The sequence below is a fragment of the Hypanus sabinus genome, chromosome 24, assembly GCF_030144855.1.
Source record: "Hypanus sabinus isolate sHypSab1 chromosome 24, sHypSab1.hap1, whole genome shotgun sequence".
In the NCBI taxonomy this organism is placed as follows: Eukaryota; Metazoa; Chordata; class Chondrichthyes; order Myliobatiformes; family Dasyatidae; genus Hypanus; species Hypanus sabinus.
In genome coordinates, this window is record NC_082729.1 from 17,440,865 (window position 1) to 17,454,070 (window position 13,206).

Here is a 13,206-nt window from a genome sequence, read left to right on the forward strand (position 1 = left end):
TCTAAGACCTTTTGCAGACTCCCAGCTTCTTTAAAACTGACTGCCTGTCCATCTATATTTGTTTCATCCATTACAATGTCTGAAAGAAGCTGCAGAGGGTTATAAAACTAGTCAGCTCCACTTTGGTTACTAGCCTACAAAATATGCAAGACATTTTCATAGAGTGGTGTTTCAAAAGAAAGCGTCCATTATTAAGGATCTCCAGCACCCAGGGCATGCCCTCTTCTCACTGTGACCATCAGGGAGGAGGTACAGAAGCCAAAAAGCACACACTCAACGATTCAGGAAAAGCTCCTTAAACAGTTTCTCTGCCATTTGATTCCTAAATACTACCTCAATTTTTAATATAATATATTTCTGTATTCTGCACTTTCATTAAAAACTATTCAACATATGCATACTTTCATTCATTTATTGATTTATTAATTATTTTTTAGTTGTTTTAATCTAGATTATTCATTGCAATGAACTGCTGCTGCTCAGGTATTAAATTTCATGTCACATGTCAGTGATACTAAACATGACTCTGGTTTTGATTCAGAAGCTGGCCACAAAGCCATCAATTCCATTATCCAAATCAACTACATATAACATGAAAAGTAGTGGTCTCAACACTAAACCTGGCAGTAAACCACCAGCCACTGGCAGCTAACCAGAAGAGGCCTCCAGTATTCCCATTCTTTGGCTCCTGCTCTTCGGTTCTACTGGATATGGTTATGATAATTCCAAAGCACCAAATCCCGAGGAACTCCCATCGACACCCTACCAATGGCAGCCAATCCTACCGTCTGCATGATTGGCACCCCTAGTTACTATCGGGGGGGGGGGGGGGGGGAACAGGGAGAGCAAATCAAAATCAGAATATAGCATACACCACACCATTTGGGGTACAACAGCTTAGAGATATTACTAAGGATATTGGGAGGTATGTGCTCGGAGACTACCCTTGAGAGATTTTCCAAGCAACTAGTCATCAGAGAATAATACATGGCCTAGATGACTCTGAGGAAGGAAATTGATTATAATGTGTTTACACACAAATGTACACTCAGCTTTGCCAGATATACAATGATATGGTGAGGAAACAAGTGAGGAACTGAAAAATGCAATCAGTGTTATAGGTGTTTACAGAGTTGACCCAGTAGACACACTAGCCAAATGTTACCAGAGGAGACGTGAGCATCCCACTGCATTTATATCCCGTTTATAGACAATGTTCCAAGGGGTTTATAGGACAGCATTAGGGCAGGACCATTTAGGAAGGGTCTTAGCCTGAAACTCTGACAGTTTATTGATGTCCATAGATGATATCTGACCTGCTGAGTTCCAGCACTGAATGTGGCTCTGTATTTCCAGCCCTGCAGGATCTTTCATGTTTAGCAAATTTTGAATTCAGAGTTGCAATAAGACTGGATCCTGTAAAATTTAACTTGCAGCTTTAATTGGTGGGAAGGAAGACAAATGCCATGTTCGCATTCATTTCCAGAGGACTCAAATATAAAAGCAAGAATATAATGAGATTCTGCATTGTGGAAATCGAGATTAACTCATACAAAATGCTGGAAGATCTCAGCTGGTTAGACAGCATCTCTGGAAAGAAATAAACAGTCAATATTTCAGGCTGAGACTTCCTGCACAAAAATGTTTTACCAGGAATGTCATGCTGAGGCTCTGTGAGGCACTAGTCAGACAGTATTTGGGGTATTGTGAGCAGTTATGAGTTCCTTATGTAAGAAAGGATGAAGTGTTGAACATAGACCAGCACAAGACAGGGAGAGGTGCTTTGTTCCACAAAGTTTTGTCAACCTAATTAAATTAGTAATCAAATGACCAAAGAAAAGTGTGCCTACATATTACCCATATGTTTCCTCACATTCACATACCTATGTAAACTCTCTGAAAAGGCCCTAATATATCTGCCTCTACCATGACCCCAGCATGCACCAGACTGTGTAAACAAAAACCCTCACATCTCCTTTGTAAGGACCCCCTTACGAGATTGCTTCTGGATTAGACATTTCAGCCCTGAGAAGATATTATTTGTTTGTTCTACGTATGTCTCTTGCAATGTTATCAACCTATCAGATCTCCCCTGCCACTCCAAAGAAAACAACCAAATTTTGTCCAACTTCTCATTGTAGCACATGCCTTCTAATTCAGGCCACATTCACAATCAGAATCAGGTTTAATATCACTGCCATATGTCAAGAAATTTGCAGTAAACCACTTTTCTCACCCTCTCCAAAGTCTCAACATTCTTTTTTATAATAAAGCAACCAGAACTGTATGCAATACTCCAGATGAGGCAGAAGCAGAGCTATATAAAGTTGAAACATAAGAGTTAATACATCATATTCAAAGCATTTAAACCACTTCAACAGCAAACATCTTCATCTCTATCTGCTCTATTTGTAAAGTTTTGTGTGAGAAAATCACACATAAACAGACAGACTGAAGCAAGACAGCAAGATGTCTGTGTTGGATCAGTGAGCAGGAACGGCGACAACAAGATTGTACAAAGCATTGGAAAGATTACTCAACATAAATATTTACCTCTAAGTGTAAAACCTTCAAGAGAAGCTTGTAGCAATCTAATACTGAATTATGAGTACAACTCTTCCACGGAAACTGTAAGTGGCTCTTAAAATTGCCATTGGGTTTGTCTTATCAGTACTCAGCTGCTTCACTTGGAACTGCTGTACTTGGTCACTGCTTTTGTCCCTTTTGACATGGTATAGTTGGCCAACCACCACCCCCCACCACATCCCCGTAGCAGCAGGCACACGGAGGTCTTGATCTCCCGGGACCTTATGGTTGACCCCTTGTTGTAATGGGTTAAATGGGAAGCATCACCCATAATGTGCCCAAAATTGTCTTTCACGAACGAGCTTATGATGCTGATGGCATTGGAGAAGATGCTGGTATCGGGGTGAATGAACAACTTTCGGAATGAACCCATTACATCAATACCAATCAGCTAGAATCTATCCATACTTATCCCTTCTACCAGCACTTGTCCTGTAACCTGGGTAATTCAAGTAATTGACAAGACATTTCCAAAATACCAAAGGGACTCTGCTGTGACCATTCTCTCTGGTAGAGTGTTCGAGTTACTCACCCTCATGAATTACCTCCCATGTCCTGCTGGTCTATCGACTCCTGACATGGGGAATGCTCTCTGAAACCTACCCTATTCAACCCCTGATAATTTCATACAACTAAATCAATTCCCCTCAGTGCTCGGTCAGTGTATGTTTGCCATCTACATCAACTGTATGGATAATAATACTGTAACAACGATCAACAAATTTGCGGATGACACCAGAATAGATAGTGTAGTGGAAAACGAGGAAGGCTATTGAAGCGTGCAGTGTGACCTGGGAATTATTGCGTGAATGTGGAGACACAGGTAGCGAGCCCACAGAGAGAGCTCTAGGCACATTGACCTTCATTAATGAGTACATAAATTTAACATGTTATAATGAAATTGCATTACACATTGATGAGGCCTAACTTAGAGTACTGTTCCAGTCGCCTGCCGACAGTTTCACATCGGTCGCAGAAAACATTTGAAGCTCTAAGAGAGGCCGGAATGTAAGTAGTGAAAATGGGGTAATGAGGGGAGATTATGGGAATAAATACATTTTTTGCAAGTTAAATATGCAATTACGCATGTTCTCTAAATGTTCACAACAGCAAAATATTTGATGAAAGGCTGAGGAGGTTTTATATCAGTTATTCAGGATGCTCGGTAGTAATGTTACAGACTAACCTTCAATAAGGAAGCGGAGTGAAAATAAAATTGACCCCAACCATCTCTCCGGGGAACACACACGCGCAGCTGAAAATTTCCTCAGCTCAGGAAACGATTCAGAAAACCATTTCAGCACATCCCAACTAGTTTTTTTTTAAAAGAAAAATAACTTGTAGAAGATAAATTAGTATGATTTTCGTATTTCTGTAAAAAGCACATTCTCATTCTATTTCGCTGTGACCAAACAGCAGTCTCTATCTTAAGAACTTCCGCAGTGACAGCGAAACCCGAATCCTTTCCTCCGCACTCACGGTATCCACAAGGCAGCTCCTTCACTGACAGTGTGCAAGGCTCTGAAAAGAGCCTTTGGGTAGGTGGTTTCATATTCTGTGTCTTCACTTACTGACTCCGCCGTTTTTCTTGGGCAACAACACAGCCTGGATATCGGGTAACAGCAGGCGATCGTCACTCCTCCATTTGACGTGGGTCTTCTTCTTGTTCCAGGCCGCGTTGCCAGCCAGATCAAGAAACTCGAGCACAAAACCCAGAAAGACCGAGGCTCCGGCACTCACTTGCTCAGACTCAGCACACTTGCCCTTTCTCAAGAGCCTATTAACAGGGCCAAATGGGAACTGGGCCGGGGACAAGCTTTCCTGCCGGGTTTACTTTGTCCATTCACATCAACAAGCCAGAGAATGAGGAAATACATACGGCCCTCGGCATTCTGGTATATCCTGTGGGGATGCAGGGAGTCATTCAGGATTGGTGCAACAGAGTTTAAGCTCATTGGAGAACAAATAAACCAATGAGAGTGCCACTTACTTATCATGCAAAATCAAAAGCGCGGAAGGAACTTCTTACCCGCCGAAAATAAACTGAAGCTTGAAAACAGCCCGCCAAAAATCCTTTGCTCAAACCTAATTTTAAATCAGATCATTGCAGATCTGCTTGTGGAATAATTCTCCCCATCAACCCATCACTGAATTCCGGCACATCTAATGTAGCTAATATTGCAACAATGTCTCGGGATTTCACTTAACGATATCTCTGCTCGGAACAAAATTCGATTTTCAGTTGCTACCCACGGTCAGACATTGTGTGAACTGCATCATGTTACGACCGAGTTTTTCTTCTCAAACTATGGCTGGAGTTGAGCCTGCAGTTTGGACAAATTATCGGTTACAGTACCGGCTGGTATTGAAATTGAACTCAGAGAACACAACGAAACCATGCAGCTCTGTTAATGAAAGATTGAGTGGCTCTTAAAAGAGCCTTTAGGTTTTCGGTTTGTTTTGGCGGCACTCTTCACTTGGAGCTGGTGTACTTGGTCACGGCCTTTGTCCCTTCCGACACGGCGTGCTTGGCCAGCTCCCCGGGCAGCAGCAGGCGCACGGCGGTCTGGATCTCCCGGGAGCTGATGGTCGATCGTTTGTTGTAATGGCCCAGGCGGGATGCCTAGCCAGCGATGCGCTCGAAAAGGTTCATGATGCTCATGGCCTTGGAGGAGATGCCGATGACGAGATGAACCTGCTTCATGACTTTGTAGATGTAGATGCAGTAACTCTGCTTCCTCACCCTCCTGCGCTTCTTGTCGGACTTCCTTGAAGACTTCGGCAGCGCTTTCTTAGCGCCCTTCTTGGAGCCACTTTCTGCTCAGGCATTTCTCCAGTGGAGTTCAGACTCAAGTAAACAGATAAACCGCAGAGAGCCACATAAATAGGAACGATGGCATCAGTATGTTAATAACGAATTGAGTATCAGCGTATGCTCATTGGCTACATGGAGAACGAATGACCATCGGGATTATTACGACAAATCCTATCTTTGGATATCAGATGGTTGCCCGACCCTCTGAATAGCTGCTAGGAAAGTTATTAACACTTCCTTTGAACTGCAATTTTTCCAGGTGCCTTCAAAACTGTGCTGTAAAATCCCTACTTACTAACTACAGGCTTAGATCAAAGCTTCCCTTACTAGGCAAGGTACTTGAGAAAGACATATTCAAGCAACACAACTTTCTGAATGAGAGCAATATTTGAGAAAAGTTTTAGTGTCCCTTATCAAAATTGTCAGCAACCTCAGGATCAGCACTGAAAACTGAAGGGTGTGAAGGTTTCAGGTCAGAATTTGGAAAGTGAGGGTAAAGCAAGCTTTTGTTTAATTAGCAGAAAAGAATGGTGGAGAAATTGATGGGATGAAATTAATATCGGTATATAACAGATCCAGGTGGAACAGGTTAATGGGGTTATCATTTGTATCAATTCCACACATTTCTAGTAGCAGAGATTCATTGGTTCCCACCTTTACTGCAACAGGCCATTTGACCCATTACATCGATATTTATCCATTCTACCAATTCTTGTCCTGTAGCCTGGGTAATTCAAGTGAATGACAAGACATTTCTAACTTACCATCAGTTACTCAGTTTTCATAACTCTGTCTGGTAGAGTGTTCCAGTTACCATCCCTCGAACTAACTCCCATGTGCTGCAGGTCTATCTACTCCTGATATGGGGAGAAAACTCTGCAATCTACCCTAACTCTCCCCCGATAATATTATATACCGAAATCAACATAAAGATGCTTATGTGAGAATGCTGTTCTTGGATGACAGTTCAGCATTCAATACCATCGAGGCTCGACAGGAAGCTCAGAGAGCCCGGCCTTGACCCTGTCTTGTGCAGCTGTATCCTGGACTGCCTGTCAGATCGCCAGGGGTTGTAAGAGTGGGCCCCCTCACCTTCACCACTCTAACTCTCAATACAGGAGCCCATTGGGGGCTGCGTACTGTCCCTTCATTTACTCCCTGTATACCATTGACTGTGTAGCCACCCACAGCTCTAATGTTCTAATTAAATATGTCGATGACACTACATTGATTGGCCTAATCTCAAATGATAAAGTGGTGGCCTACAGGGAAGAAGTCATTTCTCTGACAAACTGGTGTGAAGAAAACAACCTCTCCCTCATGTCACAAAAACAAAGGAGCTGGTTGTGGATTACAGGAGGAATGGAGATGGGTTAACCCCTGTTAAGATCAATGTATCTGGGGTTGTGAGGGTAAACAGCTTCAAGTTCTTCAGCATCCACATCACCAAGAACCTGACGTGATCTATACTTACCAGCTGTGTGATGAAAAGGGCAGGAACAGCACCTTTTTCACCTCAGACGGGAGAGGAAGTTTGGTATGGGCTCACAAATCCCAATAACTTTCTACAGGGGCACAATTGAGAGCATCCTGACCGGCTGCATCACTGCCTGGTATGGGAACTCTACCTCCCTTTATCGCAGGTCTCTGCACAGAGTTGTGCGGATAGTCCACTGTATCTGCAGTTGTGAACGTTCCATGACTCAGGACATTTACAAGGACAGGTGTGTAAAAAGGGCCCATAAGATCATCGGGGACCCAAGCCATCCCAACCACAATCTATTCCAGCTGCTACCATCCGGGAAGCAGATCTGCAGCATAAAAGCCAGGACCAACAGGTTCCGGGACACTTCTTCCAACAGACTGATGAATTCCTGCTGATTTGTGTGTACTCTATATTAATTGACTGTTCTATTTATTATAAATTACTGTGATTCCACATTGCACATTTAGATGGAAATGTAAGATAAAGATTTTCACTCCTCATGTATATGAAGGACATAAAAAATAAAGCGAATTTAATTCAATCTCCCCTCTTTAGCAGGGATCAGTGCTGGGTCAGTGTCTGTTTGTCATCTACGTCAATGATCTGGATGATAATACTGTACCACGGATCAACAAATTTGTGAATTGGCACTAAGATTGGTGATGTAATAGACAACGAGGAAGCTATTAAAGCTTGCAGTGGGAGTTATTCAGTAAGGTGGTGTCACAGGTGAGCCCATAGAGAGAGGTCTAGACACATTGGCCTTCATAAATCAAAACATTGAGCACAGAAGTTGGGATGTTATGTTGTATAACACATTGGTAAGGCCTAATGTAGAGTACTGCGTGCAGTTCTGGTCACCTAACTACATCTGCCCAGAAAACACTTGAGGCTCTTACAAAGAGAGGTGGGAATGTAAGTAGTGAAGATGAGGTAATGAGGGGAGATTGTGGGAATAAATGCTTTTCTGCAAGTTAAATATGCAATTAAGCATGTTCTCTAAATGTTCACAGACAAGAAAATATTATCTGAAGAGGCTGAAAGACCAAAAACTTTCACAGTTGCTACCCGAGCAGTGTTTTACCTGAATTTCAGGACTTCGGTCTCTGCAATTGTTCTTTTTCCAGAACATCATTGATTAATTTTCGGAGAAATGAGTACAAATCTGAAGAGTTTTTTTATATCAGTTATTCGGGACATTCGGTAATATAGTCATTTAATATGGAACCGGAGTAAAAATAAAATTGACCCTAATCATCTCTCCGGGGAACATCCATACACACAGCAGAAAGCATCCTCAGCTCCGGAAGCGATTCACTAAACCACCTCAGTTTGTTTAGAAAAGAAAATAACGTGTAGAAGATAAATATGATTTTCGTGTTTCTGTAAAAAGAACTTCCTCAGAAATTGTTCGCAGTGACAGGGAAGCCCGAGTCCTTTCCTCAGCAGTCATGGTATCCGCAGAACAGCCCCTTCACAGACACTGTGAATGGCTCTGAAAAGAGCTTTTAGGTAAGCTGGGTTTCATATTCTGTCTGCACACTTACTAGCTCGGCCGGTTTTCTTGGGCAACAACACGGCCTGGATATAGGGTAACGCTCTGCCCTGGGCATTCGCCATCCTTCCCAGCAGCTTGCTTAGCTCCTTGTCTTTGTGGTCTGCGTTCACGTAGCTAGCCAGCTCAAGAATTTCAGCCGACACTGGAGCGCAGCAGCCAGAAAGATCAAGGATCCGACACTCACCCGCTCAGCATAGTTGTCCTTTCTCAAGAGCCTATAAGCACTACCCAATGGGAACAGCAGTGCAGCCGAGAACGAGCTTTCCCGCCGGTTTTTCTTTGTCCATTCACTTCAAAAAAAAATCAGCTCAGCAACACAGAGAATGAGGAAATGCTTCCGGCCCTCGGCCTTCTTGTATTTCCTGTGGGGATGCACTGAAGCATTTTAGGATTGGTGCAACAACGCTTAAATACATTGGAGAGAGAATATAAACCAATGAGAGAGCCAACTTATTTACCAATCAAAAATCAAAAACTTCTTACCCGCCGAAAATTAGCTGAAACTGGAAAACAGCCCGCCAAAAATTCTTAGTTCAAACCTAATCTAAAATCAAATTATTGAAGATCTGTTTGTGAAATAATTCTGCGCATTAACCAATTACTGAAGTCCGCCATCATTTAATGTTTTGAGTGTCGCTGAAATTGAAGCTGCGTCTGGGGTTTTCATTTAACGATATTCCTACTCTGAATAAAATTCGATTCTCAGTTACTGTCCCCGGTCAGACATTGTGTGAACTGCATCATGTTACGAACGAGTAGCTCTTCTCAAACTACGGCTGGAGCTCAGACAAATTATTGGTGAAAATACCGTCTGGCATTGAAATTTAATTGACATAATACGACGAAACAATGTAGCTCTGTTAATGAAAGATTGAGTGGCTCTTAAAAGAGCCTTTGGGTTTTCGGTTTGTTTTGGCGGCACTCTTCACTTGGAGCTGGTGTACTTGGTCACGGCCTTTGTTCCCTCCGACACGGCGTGCTTGGCCAGCTCCCCGGGCAGCAGCAGGCGCACGGCGGTCTGGATCTCCCGAGAGCTGATAGTCGATCGCTTGTTGTAATGGGCTAGGCGGGAAGCCTCGCCGGCGATGCGCTCGAAAATATCGCTCACGAACGAGTTCATGATGCTCATGGCCTTGGAGGAGATGCCGGTGTCGGGATGAACCTGCTTCATCACTTTGTAGATGTAAATGCCGTAACTCTCCTTCCTCACCCTCCTGCGCTTCTTGCCGGACTTGCCTGATGGCTTCGGCAGAGCTTTCTTAGCGCCTTTCTTAGGAGCAGGCTTCTGATCGGGCATTTCTGCTGTCTTGGTCAGACTCAACTAAGAGAACAGCGTACGGAGCGGCACTTAAATAGGAAATGCTGACGGTGGTATGCTAATAAAGGAATGGGGTTTCCGAGCATATTCATTGGCTGCTTGGAGAAGCGAATTAACCATCGACACTCGCTCCACCAATCAGAAGCCTCTCCCCGTCTGCGGGACGGGAACCTTGCCAACCTGTGGCATTTCTCGATGCCGTTTATTGCGGCAGAAGGGATAAGAGTGTAGAGCGAGAGTTGTGGCTGACATTAAACAAAGAAAGTGTTAAATACAAATGGACTTGAAATAAACTCACAGATGAAAAAGTGAAAGTAAATTTATTAATAAAGTACATATATGTCACCATCAACAAGCATGAATCAATTTCTTGCGGGCATACCCCATACATGGGTAACACAATACTAGGTTTCATAGAATAAATGGTTGACCGTATTCAATGTGGGTATTCCACCAGTGTGCAAATGACGCAACTTGTGCCAATAAAAAGGAAAGAGAATATTAATTATTAAGCAATACGCATTGAGAATATGAGTTGAAGGGTCACTGAAAGTGAGATCATGCTGTGTTAACGTTTCAATTAGGATGTGAATTTATCCCCTTTGGTTCAAGAGCCTGATGTTTGAGGAACAATAAGCATTTTAGAAACCAATGGTGTGAGTCCTGAGGCTCATTTACCATTGTTCTGATAGCACAGTGAGAAGACAGCATGTCCTGGGTGGTGAGGGTCCCTGATGATGGAGCCACTTTCAAGGAGCTATGATCTTGGATCTCAAGAAGATATCCATGCTTAGCAACATTTTTGAGCACCTGTACAGTAAGTTGCTTATTTCATGGCCAAGGGCAGCAGATCAATGGAGAAAATTCAGTTATCAGTAGGGCAACTGGACTTGTGCAAGTTTCCAGAAGGCTAACTTGAAAGGTATGTCAGTGGTACGGAAGGGAAATTAAAACTTTGTATCTATTTCAAGATGCTTAAAATATAAATGCAAGGAAATAATATTGAGGCATAATAAAGCATTTGTCATTCAGCTTGGAGTACCGTGAGCAGTTTTGAACCCGTTATCTAGGAAAAGATGTGCTGGCATTGGAGAGTGTCCAGAGGAGCTTCACTAAATTTATTATGGGAATGAAAATGTTAATGTTTGAGGAGAGTTTATTGGTCCTGGCCCTGTACAGGAGAACTTACCAATAGTTTTAACCTCTCACTTCAGCAGTCTGAGGTGCCCACCTGCCACAACCAGGCTTCAATTATACTGATGCCCAAGAAGAATGTCGTAATATGTCTCATTGCTTTTCATCCAGTAGCATTTACATCCACTATGATGAAGTGCTTTGAGAGGTTGATAATGAAGCACACCAACTCTTGCTTGATAAGCGACTTGGATTTGTTCCATTTTGCCTGTGGCACAATAGATCTACACTAATGGTATTTTATTGACTCACTACTTAACCCTGGAACATCAACATAGAACATAAAACAGTGCAGCACTGGAACAGGCTATTTGACCCACAATATTGTTTTGAACCAGCTAAAAAGCAAATCAAAAACACCCAAACACTAATCCCTCCTACATACAACACATCCATCTCCCTCCATCTTCCTTATGTCCATGTGCCTATCCAAGCATCTCTTAACGTCCCCAAATGTATTTGCCTCTACCACCATACCAAGGATTGCATCCCAGACATCGACAATTTTTCAGTAAAAAACTTCCCCCCTCTCAGCTTCAATGCTTCAATGCTGGGAAACAGATACTCTCTGTCCATTCCATCTATGCCTCTCGTAAACTTGTAAAACTCTATCAGACCTTCCTTCAGCCTATGGCGATCCAGAGAAAGTAAACTGTTTATTTGGTCTCTTATGATAGGCATGCCCTCTAAACCAGGCAGTGTCCTGATAAACCTGTTCTGTACCCTCTCCAAAGCCTCAACGTCCTCCCTGTAGAAGGACGAGCAGAACTGTATGAATCACTCCAGGTGCAGCCTAACTATGGTTTTATAATGTTGCAATGTAACCTCCTGACTTTTGAATGCAATGCCTTCTATAATAAAAGCAAATATTCTATAAGCCTTCTTACATACCATTTTGTATAGCCACTTTCAAGGAGCTAGGAACTTTGATCCAAAGATCTCTGTATTCGTGAGACTCAGTACTTTAGAAGCAGTGAAACTGTCTCATAACATTGAAAAGAGCTGGGAATGAGGACATTAGCTACCAATAGGTTTTCCTCAGTCAAGAAATTTGCGGGACAAAGAACATGTCAGACATAACTGCAGTCTGCTTGTAGTCTTCTTCAGTCTTTAGAAAGTCATGCAGGAAATACAAGGGAAACATTTATCAGGAACCCATCACCACAGGGAGAGCGAGAGGTGAACAGCAGGGATGGTTTTAAAAAGGACTGTTGGGAAACGGAAACACTGACAGGGACCAGCTGGGCTGAGATGATTCTCTCCTGTATACTGGGTGTGTTGTAGATTCACTAAATGCATTAGAGAGGGTTTAAAATATCACTGATATATTAGGCACAGATCCAGAATAAGAAAATCCAGTCCCATTAAACATTGACGGAAGAATTTCCTCCCATGCCAGAGTGCAGCAACTGCGATGGTTCACTATCAAGCTTGCCACCTACTTAAAGTTTTCCTTAGTGTGAACTCAGCAGTGTGTCACAAAGTGGGATCAGTGAGAGTATTCCCACATTAAAAGGAGGTGAATGGTTTGTTCCTAGTGTAAACTCACTGGTGTATCTCCAGTTCAAATGACAGGGTGAATCCCTTTGCACAGTCTCAACAGGTGAAAGGCCTCTGCCCAGAGTGAACTGACTGGTACGTATGTAGACTGGATGACTGAGTGAATCCCTTCCCACACATAGAACAGGTGAATGGTCTCTCCCCAGTGTGAACTCGCTGGTGTCTGGATAATGTGTAATGGTGGATAATTGTGTGAATCCCTTCCCACAATTGGAGCAGATGAAAGGCTTCTCTCTAGTGTGAACTAACTCATGTGCCCATAGTTGAGATGACTGAGTGAATCTCTTCCCACAGTCTGAGCAGGCAAATGGCCTCTCCCCAGTGTGAACTTGTTGGTGTCTGTGTGGGTTGATTAACTGAGTGAACCCTTTCCCACATTCTGAGCAGGAGAATGGTCTCTCCCCAGTGTGAACATGCTGGTGTGCCAGTAAGTCAGATGAATAGTTGAATGCCTTCTCATAGTCTGAGCAGGTAAACGGCTTCTTCCCAGTGTGAATTCGTTGATGTACCTTCAGTTGAGATGACCGAGTAAATCCCTTCTCACAATCTGGAATGGTGAAAGGGTTCTTCCCAGTGTGAACTCGCTGGGGTCTCTGCAGATGGCAGGAGCATGTAAGTCCTTTCGCACAGTTCTGTATTAATTCTCTGGCATCAAGTCGGATGTCAGACGAAGTGAATCCCTCACAGAG

At 43.1% G+C, this 13,206-nt stretch overlaps 1 protein-coding gene across 1 annotated transcript; it reads right to left on the reverse strand.

Annotated features, from left to right (window-relative positions):
* Positions 1-9,290: 9,290 nt before the first annotated feature.
* Positions 9,291-9,742, reverse strand: LOC132380769 (histone H2B 1/2-like). The gene has a single exon (XM_059949755.1). The coding sequence runs from the start codon at positions 9,740-9,742 to the stop codon at positions 9,371-9,373; it is 372 nt and encodes a 123-aa protein (XP_059805738.1). The 3' UTR covers positions 9,291-9,370.
* Between the last annotated feature and the right edge of the window lie 3,464 nt (positions 9,743-13,206).